We start from the raw sequence: 21,685 nt of genomic DNA on the forward strand, positions 1-21,685 counted from the left end.
AGAAATGGCATCAAGGAGCACACACACCCTGCTGCCTGGGCTCCTTGGGTTTAGAAAGGCCCTTTCTGGCTTCCTTAGAAGATCATTCAATTGCGGCCAAATCAATAGGCAAAATGCTATGCAGGGTCTATTTCACGGTTGTTTTCTGGAGGAAAGAGGAAAGGAGGAGAAAGAGATGGCTTTTCTGAGCATCTATGCGCAGAGCATTGCAGAGCTGCCAGGCAAAATGCTCCCCTTGCAACACAAAGCTGAACTTTAGTGAAGCCCCTCCACTCTCTTTCTCTCTTTCCGTGTGCCAGCCCCTTCTCTCCTCCTCTCTGCCTTCACTCTCTTCTCTTTCTCCCTTTCTCACTACTCCCCTCCCCCACAGTTTCTCCTCCTTGCTGCATTAAATTAAGCCAAGGGCCCCCCCGCAGGTCCCCCCACCTCTGCCGTAAGGGCAGGAGAAGGAAAACTTGCTAGAGACCAGAGCAAAGGCCCATCTAGTCCAAAATCCTTCCAAGCTCAACTAGACAGAGACTCTGCTGGGGGTGAGGGTGGAGGTGGAATCGGAAGCACGGCGGGATGTGAGGATTGGGCTTCCTCTGTGCTTTGTCCCCAGGATTTGGTACTGGGGGTTGGGGTTGGTGTAGACTGCCTTTGAAGGTGGAAGCTCCATTTAGGCGAAAATGACTTATAGCCACGGACAAATGAGGCCTGCGCCAAAATGTTGGGGAGCGGGGGTCCTCCTGTTTATTTTTCCAGTCAGCCAGCCATGCCCTCTTCCAAAATACTCCATTCCGTCCTGCCCCTTCAGTCCCCATTCTGGGGCCACTGTGCACATTCTATCTCCGTTGGGCTATTTTGGGGGGTTTCCCACCCACCCTTTGCAGGGATTTCCCACCAATTCTTATATATCCTAGAATGCGAGGGCTAGTCTAGAAAGCTTTCCCCCCGGGGTACTAATGTTTCAAGAGTAAAGATGTTATTTTATTAACACAAGCGATCATTCAAACAAGTGCCTGCTCTCTGAACCAGTATCACATTTCGGTTCTCTCAGTTTCCCATTTTTCTAACCCTAAATTCAGTTCTCCGCATTTCAGCTGCAATTTGTGGTTGTTGTTTTTTTTTTTAAAAAAAAAAACCTCATGAAACTTCTTTAACATCTTAGTTCAAATTTCTCCTAATTAATACATTTTTGTGTGCAGTTTTGACTAATGTACACCTTTTTTGCAGGCCCTTTATCCTAACAGAATGCATTTGGTATGTTATTTTCACCAATATATTTATTTTGCACACATTTCCCCTCATATATGTACTTTTACAAGCATCGTTGGGTTGGCAAACTGCATTGCAAAATTGCGAATTTGAAAGGACGGCTGTGTTTCGGTTCTCGTACAAAGTGCAAATTTGATCGATCCTGCTTTAAATGCGAATGCAATCCAATTTCTTTCACATCTCTGTGCCGTACCTAGGAATGGGGGACAAGTTTAATTCTGTTCACATTTGAAAGTAAATCTACGTACTTTGCACTTTCCACAACATTACGCAAGCTGAAAAGCAGTCATCCGTCAAAATTCGCCTTTCTTTGAATTTTGCAATGCAATTCTCCAGCCATGTAACATGTCCAAAAATTCATATACTGGGGAACGTGGGCAGAGACCTGCATATATTTGTGACAATGATGTACAAAAATGCATTCTGTCGGGGAAAATTGCTATGCAAAACATGTACAGCTTAGAAAAGCAGATCAGAGGCTCTACCCACTGAGCTGCAGCTTTCCCCCATTAGATAGCACTGTAGAACAGGGGAGCGGAACTGGATCCAACTATGATGTCACCATCACATGAGGTGACTCATTTTTGTATAGGGCTGTGCTGTCCAAGCCCCCAAGGGTCAGCTGACCAGCCCCTTTTCTGCCCAACGCCATCTTTTCCTGACATCATAGATGAATGGCAAGTGGATGGGGCTTGGCCAAAACAGCCTCATTAGCCAAATGGGGAGGCTTGGGGTGGGGGCTTAATTAGGCCCTGCGAGGCAGAGGTTCCAGGCCCCTGCTTTAAGAACATTCAAAGCATACATTGGCTTGCTACAATCCTCCCAGTGGAGGCTGGTCTGTTAGGGCAAACGGGGCAACGCCCCACCAGCCACGGTCTCCCATCAGCCATCTCCCACCTGCCTGCCTTCTTTACTTACAACCAGCCCAGGGGACGACAGTGCCTGCCAACTTCCCCAAGTCTCAGTGGTTGCCCCTTTGTCGAACTCGGCAGGGAGGAGGAAGAGGAGGGAGCCAAAACTAGGATTAGCTGGCTCTGCCTTGTCATTGGCTCTGGCTTCACTTACTGATGGGCTCCCTGCCTTCCACCCCACCAGTCCCAGTGGGCATCAGCCACCTTTGGATCCTCCCAACAACCCAGCAAGTTAGGTCAGTGCAGCTCCCCCAAAAACAGTGGAGGCAGAGAAAGCGAGACAGAGAGAGAGGTTCTCGAGTTAAGTTCATGTTAGGGTCAAGATTCAAACTGGGGGCGTTCCTGTTCGTATCTCAGGGGCGGCTTCTGTACTGCTGCCTTCCAGACAAGTGGGATTTTTCGGCGGGTGTATCCTGCGACACGCCCGTGATGCAATTAATAGTGCCTTTGTGGTGGATTTGTACTGGACAGTCCACACCTCATTCCACTTTATTCATTGTTCGGTGATGCTTTACCAATGTTACTGTGTTACTGGCATCTCAGGGGGCGCTCTTGTCCCCGAGTGCAACAAAAGCAGGACAAACTAAATAAATAAACTGGCACATTTATGGTATGAAATTTAGAGACGGGGGGAAATTCGATTCAGTCCACATTTCAAGTCGAATCTATCAAATTCGCACCTTCCAAAACAATATGAGAATCAAGACACAGCTTTCCGTTGAAATTTGCACTTATCCGAATTTTGCGGTGCAATTCACCAACTAAACAGTGTTTTTAAGAATGCATGTTGGGGGCAAATGGGCATAAATATGAATATATGACTGAAAACATGCCAAAATGCATTATAGGACAAGAAATGGTTGGTAAAAATGTGTACATGAGTCAAAACTGCCTTCAAAAATGTGTTTTTTTAGGAGAAATTCACACTAAATTGCTGAAGAATTTTCATGAGGATTTTTTTAAAAAAATAGCAAACTAATACAGAAATGTGGAGAAGTGTATTTAAGACTGGGAGAATGAGAAGCGGCGGGGACCAAAACAGACAGTTCTTTCCACCCCTAATGAAAAGTTACAGGATCTCAGCAGGAGGTTACAGGATGTGCACCCATTGGAAACAAAGCTGTATGTCTGCCCCGAAACTTTTGCAGGCGCCAACGGTCCTGAATGCGCAAGCTCACAGACCACCACCCCAATATCATCATGAGCACAAATCATCATGAATGCACCATAAAAAGGACCTCTGGAGGGGGCCTGAGCGGATTTGAATGGCTTTGGAATGCAGAAGAGCTTGGAAAAGTTACTTTTTTAAACTACAACTCCCATCAGCCCCAGCCAGCATGGCCACTGGATTGGGCTGATGGGAGTTGTAGTTCAAAAAAGTAACTTTTCCAAGCTCAGGCAAGGGACCCCTAAGCCGATATTATACAGCAGGAGTTGAAAATGAATAGATCAAAAGGAGAATGGAGACAGAGCTCGTTTTTAATTTTTTCCTCTTTTCTTAAAGGAATGAATAAATAGTTCCCAGGCGCTGTGGAAATATTGAAGGCTTTGGAAATGTCAGCCACCCGAGCAATCAACATAGCCCCAAGGATGAGTTTTGTGCTGCAGAATGATCAGTCTATCCTTGAAAAAACACGGACACAAAACAATTCACACTTGGCTATCACAACAATGAAGGAAGAGCGGAAAAGACCACCCAAATCTTACTCCAGGACAGAGCCAAACTGGAGAAGGGACTGTAGCTCAGTCATAGAGCATCTATTTCGCATGCAGAAGGTCCTGGGTTCAACCCCCAGCACCTCCAAGCAACGCTTGGGCTGTCTCCTTGTTGGGAATCCTGGAGAGCTGCTGACAGTTAGTGTAGACAGAACTGAACTAGATGGACCAGTGGTCTGACTCAGCAAAAGGTAGCTTCCTCTGTTCTTATCCAGTCGGTTCTTAATTCAGAACCATGAGGACTGGAATCTTGTTTTGTTTTTAGGGAAACAGCTGTACCTCAGCGGCAGAGCGGCTGCTTTGAGTGCAGAAGGTCCCAGGTTCAATCTCTGGCATCTCCAGGAAAGATTGGCAGTGTTCCCTGTCTGAAACCATGTAGACTCGCTGCCAGTCAGTGTAGTCAATACTGAACTAGATGGAGAGATGATCTAACTCGATATAAGGCAGCTTCAAATGGATGGGATGCATCCAACAAAGTTCTGCTCACAGCAGAGCCGCTGAAAGGAATGGACCTATGTTAGCCGTGTCCATTCATTTCAATGGGTCTGCTCCGATCACAACTACACTGGATGCAATGACAAAAGTTCTGGCATTCGAGCAGGAATTTTAAGGTCGTGTTTGGGTTTCCGCTTAGTTTTATTATGATTGCGTTGTTTTATTCTGCATGGTTTATTTTGGGTATACCGCTTAGAAATGCCAATGATTCAGCAGAATATAAATGTCTGAAACAGAATTAATAGATAACACTATAGGTAAATAGATAAGGGTTAGCATCACCATTGACTTAAACAAGCAAAAAGGCAGTTCCTGAATGCCCATCTGTTGCTCACACTCTGGGGTGACCACGAAACTGGGGGGAAAATGTGGCAGGTTATGCAGATGGTGGTGGGCATGGGTTTTATAAAGTCTGTTGTACAATAAATGACAGCAGTCTTCAACCTTGTGCCCCTCGGATGTTGTCGGACTACAACCCCATCACCCCAACCCACTTAGCCAATGGCCAAGGAGGATTGGGAGTTGTAGTCCAACAACAGTGTTGGTGTAGTGGTTAGGGTGTTAAGACTATGACCTGGGAGACCAGGGTTTGAATCCCCTCTCGACCACAAAGCTCACTGGGTGACCAAGGGCTGGTCACTGCCTCTCAGCCTAATCTACCTCTCAGGGTTGTTGTGAGGATAAAATGGGGAGAGGGAGAACCATGTTTGTACGCTACCTTCAGCTCCTTGGAAGAAAGGTGGGCTATAAATATAAGGAATGAATGAATGAATGAACAAACATCCGGGGACTCAAGGTTGAAGAACACTGATGCAGACAATCCTCAGGAAGACGGTCTGTTTCCTGTGTTGGGGTTGCAGGTGCAACTAAGTTCTATTCAGAGAAGACCCACTGAAAACAATGGACCTTAGTGCATTCCAGGGGGTCTGCTCTGAACAGGACTAGCACTGGGCACCTACAAACCTTGGCCAGCAGCTCTTCGACATACAGGAAGCCTCCCAGAGATACAGGTGCCAACTTTAGCGGGCACGAGGAGGATCACAATATTTAATATTGTTATTGTTTCACCCTGTGAGAGTTGCCACATTTCCCCCCCACTCCCAAAAGGCTCCTTTTTTTTCTTTTTTTTAAAAGAAAAGGAGTCTTTTCGGATAAATAAATATAGTGGCATGGGATGGCGCACCCAAAGCCAACAGGGTGGTTTTGGCAGTTGTTAAATCCACAGGAGCTCTTGCAAGGGGGTGGGGGACGCAAGTAGAGTGGTGGCTGGTGCCCACTGGGACTCGAAGGGTGGAAGGCAAGGAGCCCAACAGGAGGCGGAGCCAGAGCCCACGACAGACAACAGCCAGAGCCAATGACAGGCAGAGAAAACTCATTCTAGTTCTGCCCCCAGCCTCCTCCCTACAAGGGCAACTCTGAAACAGGAAGCTGACAGGCTATGCCCCTGGACTGGATGGAAATGAGGAGGCAGCCAGGTGGGGGCTGGCAAAAGGCAGACTGAGATTGGTGGGACCAGCCTTCACTGGATGAGGATAAATAACAAACACAATCATCCCTCCTTCCAGTACCGAATTCAGGTGGTGCGTGCCAACGGGAAAGAAGATGGAGGTGACCTGCATGCTCAGGGGACTCTGAGGTGTGCAGAAGTACAAAAATATTAAGCAAAAAAAAAAAATCCTAAAGAGGCAGCCACCCACCAAAACCACCCAGAGCTGAGCACGCTTCTCAATCACATCAAGTTGACTTGTCAGTTGGAAAAGAAAAACAGAAAGCTGGTTATTCAGGAGAAGGAGGGGATGCCTGGCTGGCAGGAACCCTGAATTCTTGCTACAAGACAAGGATATGCTGCAACATTTTGTTGCAGGCCACACTTGTTATTTATTATGCTGAACCTGACCGCAGTAGAAGGTAGGTGGTACATCTTTCTGGGCAAGAGGCAGAAGGCATTGGGTGTGTAAGTGAGTGGGTGTGTGGAGAGAGACCAGTTTCATTAGAGAGAGAAATAAAGGGACAGTCATGCTTCGTTTGAACAGGGCTCCTGGGCCAGGCTGCTCTGCAACAGGTTGACATTCAACAGATGCTGTTCCCCCTCCCCAAACAGTGACTCATTCATGCCTCTGCTTAAGATTCATTAAACGCTTCATGGTAGAACCAGGCAGGACCTTACAAAGGACAATGAACAACCGCACTTGGAGGGGAAGGGGTGCCCCCCAGGGGCAGTGCCCGATGCGCTAGATCACCTGCCACAGGCCCCCTCCTATTGTGTCTCCACTTTGGCAGACAGCAAGAGATTGTCGCTTTCCGCTTCGCTTCACCGGGCGCAACCCGTTCTCCCTCGCAGTCCGTTTTTAATAGGTTCATTCAACATCACACTTTATTATTTGATAAATGGGCTAACAAATGGGGGAAAGGACTCAATGCCGTCTAAACAGAAAGGGAGGGGGAGAAAGGGGAGGAACGGCGGCTTTGCAGGCACCGGCGGTGGACGCGGCAGACCTGGAGAGACGCAATTCCCAGTGACATTTCGCTTTTAATTACACCCAAAATGGGGGAAAGAGGGGATATAGGTTTTTTTTAACAAAATGAAACAGTCCAGAAAGATTCCCTTCAGACACACTTTGGCTCCTTTTCTCCATTGCAGGTTCAAGGAACCTTTTTCAGCTCAAGGGCCGCATTCCCTTATGGGCAACCTTCCGGGGGCCACATGGCAGTGGCGGGCGGAGCCAGAGGTAAAAGTAGGCGGAGCCACAAATGTACATGTTACCTTTGCGCAGTCGGTTGGTTTCGACACACGCGTGGGCATGCCTCTCTGTGGCTCCATCCAGACAAGCACGAGTCATTGTCTGAGTTCAAGGGCATCTTTCCAGCAGGCAAAACCACCTGGGGTTGCAAAGGGGGGCTAGTGAGGGGGGTGGCCTGGGGAGAGTCCCGAGGGCGAGGCAAAGAGTCCCATTTGGCACCCAGGCCTGAGGTTACCCCTCCCCCGGGCAGGAGTTCACAATTCCACACCAAGAGTGTTTCCAGGCAAGGGATGGAAAGATCTGTCCATCTCGGTTTTCTCTTAAAATTCAGCTCTCCACATTTCTGCAACAATTTGCATTAAAAAAAAAAAGAACCTCATGAATATTCTGCAGCATTTTAGTGCGAATTTCTCTTAATAAATACATTCTTGTATGCGGCTTCGACTAATGTACACATCGGCTTTAAATTAGGACTGGATCTAATTTCTCACCCATTCCTACTGCAGACAGGGGCTTAATACTGTAAACAAATAACTGACAACTTAAAAAAAGCCTTAACAGATTTCCCCAGGAAAGAGTAAATCCGGATTAAATGGGGGGGGGGGATATGGGCATTTCCTCCTAATATATGAATTTTTATAAACATTTTATAAATGTTGCCTGGACATGGGGGGAGGGAACCCATCCCAGAACAAATTGCATGCCTCAGAACACTGATCCCTCAATAAACAGCCATCTGGAATCACCCTAAATGGCTGATCAGTGCTAAACAGCTGTTTGGCACTCACTGAGATGCAGCAGGTTTTTAAGAGGTGGGAAGAATTTCTCCCAATTAAACACTTCTGCCCCACAGAAATCCATCAATGGTCTGCTCCCTTCCTATTCTCTGCCATTGCTGGAATGGTTGCCAACTTTTTGAAACCCCCCCCCCTGTGCCTGAACAGCAGCTTCCCGCAAGGAGAAATTTATCACGTGAAGCTTCCCCCTCCCTCTCCTTCCCTCAGTCAGGACACTGTGGTGACAGAGCCTGCACTGAGCATGGGGCTGGATTGGATGATCTCCAATGACCCTTCCAACTCGTAGACTCTCTGATCTGATTGGCCACTCATAAAAACAGGAGGCTGGAATGGATGGTCTGATCCAGAAAGGCCCTGTCCATGTTCTAATATTCTTTCTTAAAAAAAAAATAGCAGATTGCCCAGAACTATAAGTCAAACGCAGACTATCGAGGTGGGGAGGAAGGATAGCTGGAAGTGGAGAGGAAGGGGAGAAGGATTTTTTTGGTCATCAATACAAGCTATTATTTCCAGCCCTCCTTTGAAGCATTTGCCCTTTTGATGGAGGATGGTAAACATCTAGCAAGAGCACATAAACATCAAAAGGAAAAGGTTCCAAGGGATCAAAAGGGATATGAATGATACAGCTTTTGATAGCGAGAAGATAAGATGAATTGGGTTTTTTTCAAGGCTGGGGGTGGGGGGAGAGAGAGAGATTAGCCGCAATGGAGAGATTGCCTTTTACAGGAAATCATATCTGGAGGCAGCGAGAGACTGTAACAGAATGAAACAGACAAGACTTGAGATTCTAATTTCAGTCAAGTCTGAAAACCAGTGTGTTCCAAACTGTGCGTCCTCGGGGGCACAGCTAGATCTGTCAGTGTGCCTCAAGAAATTAACAAAAAGATGAAAGCCTCCAGCACAACCGAAGTAGCTAATTCACAGAGGAGGCCACTTGCTGTCTCCCTGCGTGAGTGTCTGCCCCCTTGGGCCAAGAGCAGCCCTGTTGGGCCAGGGCAAAGGCCTCTCTGTAGCCCAGCCTCCTGCTCCCCGCAGCAGCCAGTCAAATGCCTACAAGCAGGGCACGTGGGTCATTCAGTCACTCGAGGTAGTAGAGCTCCCCCACTTCCCAAAGAGGCACAGTGTCATGCCTCTGCATGAGTTGCTGCTGCAGAAAGACCTCTTTCTAACTGGAACAGTGGCCCACACAGACAAATGGGGGGGGGGAGTACCACGTTTGAATGATGAGCAATTCTTACTCTTTCATATATTCAGAGGAAACTGAGGGGGGGTTGCAAGGGATTTAAAAAAATGTCTTGGAGTTTAGAAAACATTGGCTCAGTCAGTCTGAGAACTGATAGCCATTTGTGGCTGTTAAGAACAACAACAGGTGTTTGGGTTTGTCATTTTTTTCTTGCAGCATTGCAGATCCGCTGTCCACCCACCCCGCCCCAAACTAAAACAAAAAATGGCAGGAGTTATTTATAAGCCAGAGCTACCCACAACCAGCCCGACATAACCATTATTTACTCGATGCTTCTGACCGGCTTGTCAGCTTATAAATGGCTCTGTTAAATGCTGCTAATCACGTTCTGCAAACGCCTCACTCTGACGGCTGCATAATTGGCAGCGATTCGGTTTCTCCCCCCCCCCTTCTCTTTTCAAATGCTCTTTTTTTTTTTTTGCAAAAAGGGGGAAATATCCTTTTTTTTTTACAAGCAGGGTGGCAATTTTGCTTCTGCAAGCTAGCTCCCTGTGATCACCTGGGAACAGCAGCCAGATCTTTGCAGGAGGGGGGCTTTCCAGTGATGTGGGGGAGGAATGAATGAAAAGCAAACGTGTGGGGTGGAATCACACTTAGATACAGAGGACTGGTCCATGATATAAACCTTTTTTTTTTCCTGTTACATGGCATGATGACAGCCATATACACCATGGACAGCTCCTTGAAAGTTCAGATTAAAACCCGGAGCGGGTTCACTGCCTCACTGGCATAGGAAGCATTCCTGTTTCTTCCGGATGGCAGCAAGCTAGCTTAGGGGTCACCCCGTCACTCCTTCCCGCCTCACTCTGCCTAATGCCCCACTCTTTTTAAAGACTGCCTCGAGTTTCCTTCTCCTGACAGTTGTGGAAGGCGACGCCAACCAAAAATACATCATCAGGAAGATGCAGGCCTCCCAGAAAGCGAGATGTTGGAGGTGGGCTGGAGAAACTATCATCGTCAAAGAAGGGGGAGAGACGGATGCACAAGTCCACCTTCAGGGCCGGAGTTTGGAGAGCACCCAGGTACCCAGCCACCCACTTTGCTCTCCCTGAATGCCACCACCTGTTCATCGCTTCACCAACTTCCTACGTTTACATATTTTTTTTCCGTTGTGGGGGAACATACTGAGAGAAACAGCAGGGAGATCAAGGTCTCCAGAGCCACATTTTTTCCCCACCCTGGGAGTTTCACCCACTACTAACTTGTTCCACGTTGATCTTGCGCACAGGGATAGGCGAATCTGTCCATTTTGGGGGGTTTCCCCTTCGCTCAGTTTTTCCAATCTGATTTTTTTTCCAGCTCCCCCCATTTCCACATCAGTTTGCAAATTCTTATTTTTTAAAAGAAGCCCCCAGCAAAAGCCACAGATTTTAGAGCAATATGCGCATTGTTTGTGCAATTTAGCCAAGTATCACATTTCTGCATGCAATGTTCTGCTAATATGTTCTGCTTAACAATAAGAGGCGTATCTTTGCTGCCCTGTTTTGGGGTAACGCTGAAGACGGGCCTCTTTGCCCTGGCCTTTGACACCTGAGACGTGTATTTTTAGGACCCACTATGTGGGGTTTTTAAAAAATTGTTCTTAATGTTATATTTTATCGATCTATCAATCAATCATTTATTATTACGGTCGATGACCAGCACTATAAAATATTAAAACAATAAAACGATAAAACATATCAATATTATACAGAAACAAACAGCAGCAGCCTTTATATTTTAAAATTGAGCAGCCCCCCCTGGACCTTTGGGTGAAGAGCGGTTATAGGTAGTGATGATGATGATGATAATAATTGCTATTATTTAGATTTCTTACTCACCCTTCACCCTAAGGTCGCAGGAGGCCAGGTTACAATAATCAACAAAATTGGGGGGCCAGGAGGAAGTACCTCCTTGCCACCCCATTAAATGTAGCCGGCTCTGAGGCTAGAGAGTGTGTCAACTGGTCTAAATCTCCCTTTCCTGGGGAGATTTAGACCTGTTGTTTCACCCCCCCCGGCTTTGGAACTGCCTGCATCCTATCAGGAGCGAGGAGCAGGAAGTTCCTCCTTGCTCCACCAATGGCATGCAGCTGGCTCCAGGGCCCACCTCATGACATCACTGGGGCCCAGCCCTGAAATCTCAGGGCATGGATGCTTCTGACCTGGCAACCCTAGCCTGCTGACCCATGGCAGGACCTTTTCAGTGGTGGCTCCCCGTTTGTGGAATGCCCTCCCCAACGAGGTGCGTCTGTCTACATCGTTGTTGACTTTCAGGAGGAATCTGAAAACATTCCTGTTTACCCAGGCCGTACCTGGCAGCTCCAAGATCACTGATGAAAGAAATGTTTTTAGAATATTTTTAACTGTGTTTTAGAAATTTTTTTCAAATGTAATTGTGTTTTTGGAATGTTTTTAACTGTTTTCAGTATGCTCTTCTTGTCTTTGCTAAATTGTTTTGTTTATGTTTGCTGCCCTTTGGGAGTCTGCTTCCTTTGGGAGAAAGGGCAGGATATAAATGCAATACCAATACTAACAGACACTGATCTAAGAATGAAGATTCACTGATGAGGTGTAGCTTCTGGAGATCTTCAGGCTGCTTGATCGTTCCAGATTGTCTCTGCGTCTTGAAAGAGCTGATCCACGTAGCAACCATTACATTCCCAGAGATTTTTAGACACCTACCTTAGCTTTATTGATAGTGCAGTGCAGAGCATTGTTTTCTTGATCGTATAGCAAACTGAAATCTAAGGTCCCCAGGGCAGCTAGAAGGGAATGAAGAGAAATGCATTAAACAGGAGAACTGTGTTCCTTCTTTTTTAAAAAAGCATGGAATCAGGTGGACTCACGATGGCAGAAAGATCTAGCTGAGGGATCCGTAAAGTCTAGCAGCTAGGAATTGGTGGGGGGGGGGGGGAATTCAATTTAGTCTGCATTTATAGGTGAACCTAACCAATGCATAGATTCATGAAAATAGCACAAACAAATCAGGAGAATTTGAGCTTACAAAAATGTGTACATTGGGCAAAATTGCATGTGTATATTAGGAGAAATCCGTGTTAAAATGCTAAAGAATTTCCATGAGGACTGTAAAAAAATAAATACATAAATGGCCAACGGACATGGAAACATATAGACCTGAATGTAAGGTTACAGACAGAAACCAAAACTGAGAAAATTCGCCCACCCCTAGTTGGCACCGTTATCGAGATATTTTCATATGCCCCTGAAGCACACAGGTCTGATTTCTCGGGGAGAAGAAAAAAGGCCCACTAAAATGCAAGGAGAATGCTGGGCAGCAGGTGCTTAGGGTAGAGTACCCTGAACCTGGAGGCTCCTCTTCCCCGTCACTGGTGAACAGCCACTGAGTTAGGGGACTTTGTGCAATATCAAGCCTCTGACACAACCCTTCCCATCGAGCTTTTGCAAGTGAGTCTGCTTCTAGGCATTAATTGCTGACCGCAAATACTAGAGGGAGAAAAGACAGAGAGAGAAGACAGGGAGGCAGGGAAGGGGGTGAACCAGCAGTATCTTTATCACAATAACTTATGGAACTCATTGCCACAAGACGTGACAATGACCCCTAGCTTTAGATTGGACAAATGCATGGGAGAATAGGTCTACTCAAAGACTGTTAGCTATATTGAACCTCCAGGCTCAGATGAAGCCTACCTCTAAATACTAGATGCCCAGCATTCCACTGGGTATTTTCCTCTGTTGCAGGGATGGGGAACTTGTGGCCCTTCTGGTGTTGTTGGACTAGAGCTCCCATAATCCCCGACCATTGGCCATGCTGTCTGGGGCTGATAGGAGTTGTAGTCCAGCAACATCCCTGCTCTGTGGGTTTGGCTTCTTAATTTGATTTCATCCACTTGGTGCCATCCTCACTTCAGACAGCCCCTGAGTCTACACTTTCTTGATTGTAGAACACCTCTAAGTTGTTTGCAAATAACGTTCAAGTTATCAATAAAAACATTTAAAAACAATTAAAAGAGCAATAGACTAAAATGATTAAAACACAGCCACATCTGTGTGCCTGGGTAAGCGCTGCAATCCAAAACATGGCTACTCAGAAGGAAGCTTACAATGGGACTTACTCCCAGGTAAGTGTGTATTGGATTGCAGCCTTAGAGAATGCAGAACGAATATTATGTGGCACATGTAAAAGGGCCTGTCTCATAGCTCAAAGTGCTGGAGTGGGCACATATGGGGTAAGGCGGTCCTGCAAGTAAAGTGGCCCCAAGTTCTTAAGGGCTTTATATACTAAATCACCAATAGCAGATGTCGTCCGCTACCCATTTCAAAAGGCCTTTTTTCTTGGAAATACCCCATGAGGACTGGAACCGTGCTTTCTTAAAATGAAGAAATAAATAACAAGAGCTGGTCTCTGGGAATCGAACGTTCTGCTCTGGATTCCATGCCTGCCTGAAGCTCCCTCACAATCCTCACCAACCCTGCCTATGTAATTCCAGGGCTGTTTGCTCCCACACAAGAGATTATTGATTGAAGCAGAGACACACACACACACCCGGTTTGGTTTTTCAAAAGACACTGGAAGCCAGTCCTTGGCAGAATGGGAGAGGGAAAACAAGGTGGGTACATTCGGGGCGGGGATTGAGAGGGAGAGAGATGACTGTGCCAAAGCTGGTTAATTTTAGCAAAGCATATTAGGAAAGGGGGGGGAGGATTTGAGAGGAAGAAGGTGGGTAGCATGCTGGTCTGCCGAAAAGATTAACAGGTTGTAAATGGCAGCATTGGACTCCCAAAATCCCTACTGTGCTGTCTTTTTTAAAAAATTATTCTGATTAATTTTTGTTACCCTTTTGAAAAGTCTCTCCTTTTTTGGGCTTTGATTTGGGCCAATCAGCAGGCACGATCTGGGAGGGTTCCAGTGAGGGCAGATGGCATCAGATTTAAGGCCCAGAGTGCCAAACGGCTTGCATTTAGGGTGGTATCGTCCCCCCCCGGGGACAGCAATTTGCATACATTTTGCATATGCTAATTTACTTGTATGGCTGCAGGTTTTGGAATCATTACTGTGATTTAAGTTACAAGGCATCTCCCCATTCTGTGGCCGGGAGACTTGTGTGTCTGCTGTCCAGGAGCGAACTGTGGACGGGCATTTTCAAGGTATCCTGGGAACAAATGTGATTGCTGCCTTTGTACGGTGTGCTTGTCTCTACACCTGGGGTTGCCAACGTGGGTGCCCATGGGCACAGCGGTGCCCTGGAGGACTTCTCTTGGCACCCACAAAGCCTCTGAGCTCCTCCCCACTCACTGCTCCCTTCATCACAAAGTGGCAGGGGTGGCTACCTTTCCTTCCCCACCCCTTAGAAAGTACATAGAGCTGAAGGAGGAAGTTGAAAAAGCGACACTCTTTCCCACCCCTTCTTTCAGCGCTATGTGCTTTCCAAAGCTCAGGTCAACAGCACCTCATGCTCCAAGCCTGTGAAAAGCAGTTCAAGATCAGGAGCTGGAGGAAAAGGGATCTGAGCACCTGGGGTTGGGAGTGGGAGAGGGCATAAGAAGAGCCCGGCTGCCGTGTCAGGCCAAAGGGGGCCCATCTAGTCCAGCTTCCTGGGGAGAGTCCGGAGGGCCACACAGAGAAAGCTGGAGGGCCACATTTATTTAATTTATTTATATAAAACATTTTTATCCCGCCCTTCTACCCTACAATAGGGCACTCAGGGCGGCTACAATAAATTTGGGGGAATCCTAGGTATGGATGGGGGAGAAATTTGATTCAGTTTGTGTTTAAAGCCGAATTTATCAGAGTTGCACTTTCTGAAGCAATATGAGAGCCGAAACCCAGCTATCCTTTGAAATTTGCTCTTGTCCGAACTTTGCAATGCGGTGCTCCAACCAAGCAATGTTTGCAAAAAATGCATCCATTACGGGACAGCATGCACACAATGAATATAATGCTGAAAATAACGTACAAAAATGCATTATATTAACATGAGGAATTGACCTCTCTTCTCCAGGCGGCCGCTCGATTGGAGGTGGCCAAATCATGGGAAGACCCAGAAGGCCCCTCCAAAGGTGCGTGGATCTAAATTTGGGACTTGGCTCTTTCGGAACATCTTACACATCAGCGGCAGGTGATGTACAGGGAAGCGAAGTGGGACCATTTTGACAGTTTGGTTCCCTTTCTTGAATGATGTCAACGTTCATGGGGGCGGGGGGGGGAGGCTCACAACCTCCCTTGTCACATGCCCCTCTTTGGAGGGGCTACATAGGTTTTGTATGACTTGTTGGATCTGACATTGTGCTATTTAAAAATATGTTGCTTCATAGAAGACTGCCATCTGGAAACCTGTCAAATAAAGGACTGGTAAACAGGGCACATGACCACCATGACCCCTCCTGCATTCTACAGTCAAGGGGTACCTGCAGCCAGAGCAAAAACTGAACCTCAGAAATCAACTGGAAGCTTTACAGATAATGAGCTCGGCTAACTCCCCAGCCTCCAGCTGTGCAGGTCTCAGTTTAGATTTCAGGATTCCCGACGCCCGCCTAGGAGAGGACACTGATCAGCCAGGGACACAAAGGTTCTAGACTCCAAGCGCACAACTCTGGAGAAAGCCCATTATTTTAAAAACCGAGAACTGATTCTGGACAGCTGGTGTCCGGCACTCAAGCCACGGGCGACAACTTCATTCCAAAGCCAGCCTCCTGGTTGTGGGATCGGTGGAAGGAGTTTGCTGGCAAGACCCAAGCGATGGATGACTCATTCTCCGTCCTGGTTCAGAGAATGGCACTGACTTGCCTGTCCACAAGCCAGCCAGCCAGCCAGCCAATCGTGAGCAACAATCCCCCTTTTGACACTTGCACAATGGGCAGTAATTTTTCCTGGCTCTCCTCGTTGCTTTGGGAGAGTGTATTTCTTTTTTTTAAAGGATAGCGGCAGGTGTTGTTCCCTCCACTTGGCAAAGGCACCGCCATCTTCAGAGGCCCACTGGCAGCCGGGCCTGCATCCTGCAAATGCCACACAGTTCCTGGTGCAAACAACGGGCATTTTCGGTCGCTACGCTTCCTGCCCAAGGGAAAGCAATGGCTTTCCTCTCCCCCCTCCCCCCCGCCCTTCACTGCTACCGCTCGGCAAAGCTAAAACTGGCTCAGATTGGGGAGCGGGGAATCCACAGGGCCTTGTTAAGATTCCAATTATGGCAGGCAAACAGCTGATTTATTTTCCAGTGTTTTGCAAAAGCACGCCCGGGAGAACATCCTTCGAAAATGGCTCTGTTTATACGGAGATCTGGACTTTAACACCGCATAACACACACACAATCAGAGGAGCCTGGCCCATCTAGCCAGCATCCTGTCAACCAGGCCAACCAGGCCTGAGTGCAACAGCAACTCTCCCCATCTGTGATCTCCAGAAACTGCTATCCTGTCTCCGTGAAGGGAGAAGCCAAACCGCCAATAGCCTTATCCTCTATGAATTTCTCTAATCCTTTCTAAGAAGAGCCTGGGCTGCTGCATCAGGCCAAAGGCCCATCTAGTCGTGCATCTGACTCTCACAGTGGCCAACCAGATGCCCTAAACGGCCCTGGTTGCCTTAGTCGATGACCTCCGAATAGAGCTAGATAAAGGGAATATTTCTCTATTGATCCTCTTGACTTATCGGCGGCCTTTGACACCATTGATCATACTATCCTCCTTGATCGCCTCTCAGGGATGGGAATACGAGGCACTGCTTTGCAGTGGCTACGCTCCTTCCTGGAAGGCAGATCTCAGAGAGTTTGCCTGGGAAACTTCCATTCTGATCCTTGGCCTCTGCAATATGGAGTCCCTCAGGGTTCAGTACTATCACCACTTCTATTTAATATATATATATATGAAACCTCTTGGAGAGATTATACGTAGGTTTGGAGTCCGCTTCCATCAATATGCAGACGATACCCAACTTTATTTTTCTTTTCCTCCCCATCTTAAAGAGGCTATTCAACCTTTAAATTCTTGTTTGTCCGCAGTGATGTCCTGGATGCGTCTCAATAAATTGAAATTAAATCCGAATAAAACTGAAGTACTTTTAGTTAGTCATAAACCTGATTTAGCAAATGAAAATCACCCAATTTTGGACGGAATTACCTTGCCACTAAAGTCTCAAGTCCGGAGTTTGGGTGTTCTGCTGGACTCCGCCTTGACTTTGGAAGCACAGGTCTCGGCAGTCTCTAGAAGTGCCTTCGCCCAATTAAAACTGGTTCGTCAACTCCGTCCATTCCTGGAGACTGCTGATTTAGCTAAAGTGACCCATGCATTGGTCACTTCTCGACTTGATTATTGTAATTCTCTTTATACTGGGCTCCCCCAAAGAATACTGCAACAACTTAAATTGGTGCAAAGAGCAGCGGCTCTAATGATAACAGGAGCAAACTGGCAAGCACACACCACTCCGCTCCTCCAACAACTTCACTGGCTGCCTGTTTTATATCGAATACATTTTAAAATACTAACTTTAACTTTTAAAGCGCTACATGGTCTGGGCCCTTCCTATTTATCCAGTCGGATCTCTTTGTATGAACCCCCTCGGCCTTTGAGATCTGCTTTAGATCCGGCCCTTACTATTCCTCCTTTTTCCCGAATTCATCTGTCCATTGTTAGAAATAAGACATTTTCTGTAATTGCCCCTACTCTATGGAACAATTTACCGCAAGAAATACGTTTGTCTTCTTCCCTCTTAATTTTTCGTCGGCAGCTTAAAACCTTTTTATTCTCTCTAGCTTTTAAAACAGATACTGTTTTACTTTGTTATTGGATATTAATTGTTTATAATTACTCTGTTATGCCGCTCTGAATTTCTTTGGAAAGAGAGCGGGATAGAAATTTTTTAAAATAAATAAATAAATAAATAAATAAAGGGAAGACCGCAAGGAGGATCTGAGGGCAGTCGCATTCTCTCCACGTGTGAATCCCAGCAATTGGCATACAAAGGCGTGCCCCGTCTCAGTCGGTTGGCCTTGCTGGGATCTGGAGTCCAGCAACAACCGGAGGGCATCGGGTTCCTGACCTCTGGGTGCAAATATAAAAGAGCTGGCAGGGCTGGCACCAGAGGTTAGCCTCATCGGGTTCCTACCAAGGCCTGCACCCCAGTAAGGGGCCCGCTTCCAATCCCTGAAGCCTCCTGGCCCCGATCCTTCTGGCTGGTACTGCCTACCACTGAGCGAGAAGAGAGGCGAGTGGGGAGAAGAGGCAGGTAACCCCTGTAGGTAAGCTTTTCCTCTCCCTCTGGGAGGTAGCATGGATTAGAGCCAGAGGAAGTGGCAAGCAAAAGGACAGTGGCAGTGGTGACACGAAGGTGGGCACATTCAGGCAAGGGAGCGCACTGAAAACATCTTGCCTGTGGGTCTGTTCTGCCCAAACCTGGCATCAAGCCCAGAGGCTGTTACCTTGGACAAGATTCACAGGCCCGACAGAACAGGTGTGACTGCTATCAGTGGCCCTGATGTCAGCGGGGCATTGGAATCCACTTTGGGTTTTAGCCTTAACTTTCAAAGAACTTTCAGCACAGTGGACAGCAACTCGAAAGTTCGGACTAAAACCCAGAGTGGATTCCATTGCCCGCCCCGACATCGGAGCCGCCAGCCTTCAACGGCTGTTGCTCCAAGTGCTTTGGCCCCTTCAGGTGTTGCTGAACAACAACTCCCATCATCCCTGGCCGCTGGGAGTGCCCATTAGTGCTCATAGTTCAGCAACATCTGGAGGGCCAAAGGTTCCCCACCTTTGCGAGAGAGCATCTCCCCTAAATCCGGCGGCTGCAAATTCCAAGGAGGCGCACGCATGCAGGAAATGAATAGCCCGGGTAATCGATCGAATCAATTCCCATCGTCCCCTGATCGTTGGCCATGCTGGCTGCAGGGTGATGAGAGTCAGTCTGACGCCATCTGGATTTGAACTCTACAGCATACTGGAAGTGTGTCTATACCTGGGAGTTTGTGGAATGATGATATACACCCTTCCCTTCTATGCTCAGCGAACTAACGTCAAGCATAAATCCTCAGGTTTGCCAGGGGTTGGGGAGCAGAGGATGGGTGGCTTGTTTTTGGCCCAGAAGGCTGTAACAATTTTTTTCCCTTTCCACCTTCAGGTGGTGGTGGGGGGAACAAACGATGATAAAAGGAACCAAAATATTGAAACAGATGCTCTTTATGTTTCCACAATTCTCCTTTTTAACAAAAAAAGCAGAACTGAGAAACGCAGTCTGTTTTCTTTGGCAGGAGAAGGCAATCTCTGTTTTGTCACAGTTGCTGAGATCCAGGCAATCCCCACCCCCATGCATTAAAAATTGTTTTGCAAAGCAAACCTTGGCCAATGATGTGAAAGGGGAGGGCAAAATTTGGAGATACGCAGCAATGTGATTGGAGAAAACCTCACAGAAGCCCCACCCCTCCTGGCCTGGATGGTTGGGCCAGAATGCTTTGGAACCCACTTTTCAGATGGTTAAAGTTTCTAGTCCTCATGGATAGCACAGGGGCACATCTTGAAAAACATTTGGTAGCTGTTCCTTAGTTTGCTTAATGTCCACAAACTTGAACCTCACACACCATGCATTGTTGTATATTATTTTACGCCCTCTCCTGTCTAGAGCTCATACAGCTCCATGGTATACTCTGGAGCTGAGAGCGATGAAGCAAGATAGGAGGCGGCTTGAGCGGAAATGGAGACGAACTCCCGACGGATACAATTATGCGCTGGTTAGTGCTTCGACTAAGCTCTATGTAGGAGCAGTGAAGGCAGCTAAAAAACATCATTTTGCTGCCACTATTAAATCATCTCTTTGCCGCCCAGCGGAGCTCTTTCGAGTTGTCCGGGGGTTTCTCCATTCAAACCCTCCGGACACGGTGGAATCATCGGAGGCCTGCTGTAATCAGTTTGCCGATCACTTCCAGAATAAGATCTCATGTATCCGCCAGGACCTAGACTCACAAGTTATAGCAGTAGATCCTAGTGAGATGTCCGGAGCACAGTCTTGCCCTGTTTTGTTGGATGAGCTTCAGTTGGTTCAACTCGAGGACGTGGACAAGGTGCTTGGACAGGTACGTGCAACCACTTCGGTACTGGATCCTTGCCCCTTCTGGCTGATAAAAACTAGCAGGAATGGAACAGGTAGCTGGGCCAAGGAAGTGATAAATGCCTCTTTATGAGAGGGAGTGGTCCCAGGCTGTCTGAAAGAGGCAGTGGTGAGACCACTCCTGAAAAAGCCTTCCTTGGACCCAGACAATTTTAACAGCTACAGGCCAGTGGCGAATGTTCCATTCCTGGGCAAGGTCTTGGAACGGGTGGTTGCTGGCCAGCTCCAGGCGCTATTGGATGAAACTGATTATCTAGATCCATTTCAATCGGGTTTTAGGCCCGGTTTTGGCACTGAGACAGCCTTGGTCGCCCTGTACGATGACCTATGTCGGGAAAGAGACAGAGGGAGTGTAACTCTGTTGATTCTCCTTGATCTCTCAGCGGCTTTTGATACCATCGACCATGGTATCCTTCTGGAGAGGCTCGCGGAGTTGGGAGTTGGAGGTACTGCTTGGCACGCAGCTCTACTTCTCCTTTTCATCTTCTTCAGGTGAGGCTGTCGATTTGCTGAACCGTTGCCTGGCCGCGACAATGGACTGGATGAGAGTTAACAAACTGAAGCTCAATCCAGACAAGACTGAGATGCTGTTGGTGGACGGGTTCTCTGATCGGATGGTGGATATATACCCTGTCCTGGATGGGGTTACACTCCCCCTAAAGGACCGGGTTCGTAGTCTGGGAGTCTTTTTAGACTCTTCCCTCTCACTTGAGGCTCAAGTAGCCTCGGTGGTTAGGAATGCGTTTTACCAACTTTGGTTGATAGCCCAGCTACGCCCCTATTTGAGTAAAGAGGACCTTACATCAGTGGTACATGCTCTGGTAACCTCATGTTTGGATTACTGTAATGCGCTTTACGTAGGGCTACCTTTGAAGACAGTTCGGAAGCTACAACTAGTGCAAAATGCGGCGGCCAGATTGCTGACAAGGACCAAGCGGTCCGAGCATATAACACCTGTTCTGGCCAGCTTGCACTGGTTGCCAATATGTTTCCGGGCTAGATTCAAAGTGTTGGTATTAACCTATAAAGCCTTATACGGTGCGGGACCACGATACCTTGCGGAACGCCTCTTCCGATATGAACCGGCCCGTGCACTACGTTCTGCTACGAAGGCCCTCCTCCGGGTTCCAACTCACAGGGAGGCCCAGAGGGTGATGACAAGATGTAGGGCCTTCTCAGTGGTGGCCCCCGAACTATGGAACAGTCTCCCCGAGGAAGTACGCCTGGCGCCGACTCTGCTCTCCTTCCGGCGCCAGGTCAAAACCTTCCTATTCTCTGAAGCATTTTAAGTTACACTGATTTACTTTTAAAAATGTTTATTGGATTGGATTGATGATTGTATTTTAGTATTATTTTGTTATTCATTGTATTTTTATGCTATTTTATGTTCACCGCCCAGAGAGCTATTGCTAGTCGGGCGGTATATAAATTTAATAAATAAATAATAAATAAATAAATTTTCACTCACATCTT

The 21,685-nt window shown here is 47.3% G+C and overlaps 1 protein-coding gene across 1 annotated transcript in view; it reads right to left on the minus strand.

Annotated features, from left to right (window-relative positions):
* The window catches only part of DOC2B (double C2 domain beta), a 120,497-nt gene that overhangs the window by 74,568 nt on the left and 24,244 nt on the right, over window positions 1–21,685 (minus strand). Inside the window, exon 2 of the mRNA XM_061605317.1 lies at window positions 11,824–11,903. Within this exon, the coding sequence (XP_061461301.1) occupies window positions 11,824–11,903 (80 nt within the window). The remainder of the gene's footprint in view (window positions 1–11,823; window positions 11,904–21,685) is intronic.

This window comes from Rhineura floridana, chromosome 21 (genome assembly GCF_030035675.1).
Source record: "Rhineura floridana isolate rRhiFlo1 chromosome 21, rRhiFlo1.hap2, whole genome shotgun sequence".
Classification (NCBI taxonomy): Eukaryota; Metazoa; Chordata; class Lepidosauria; order Squamata; family Rhineuridae; genus Rhineura; species Rhineura floridana.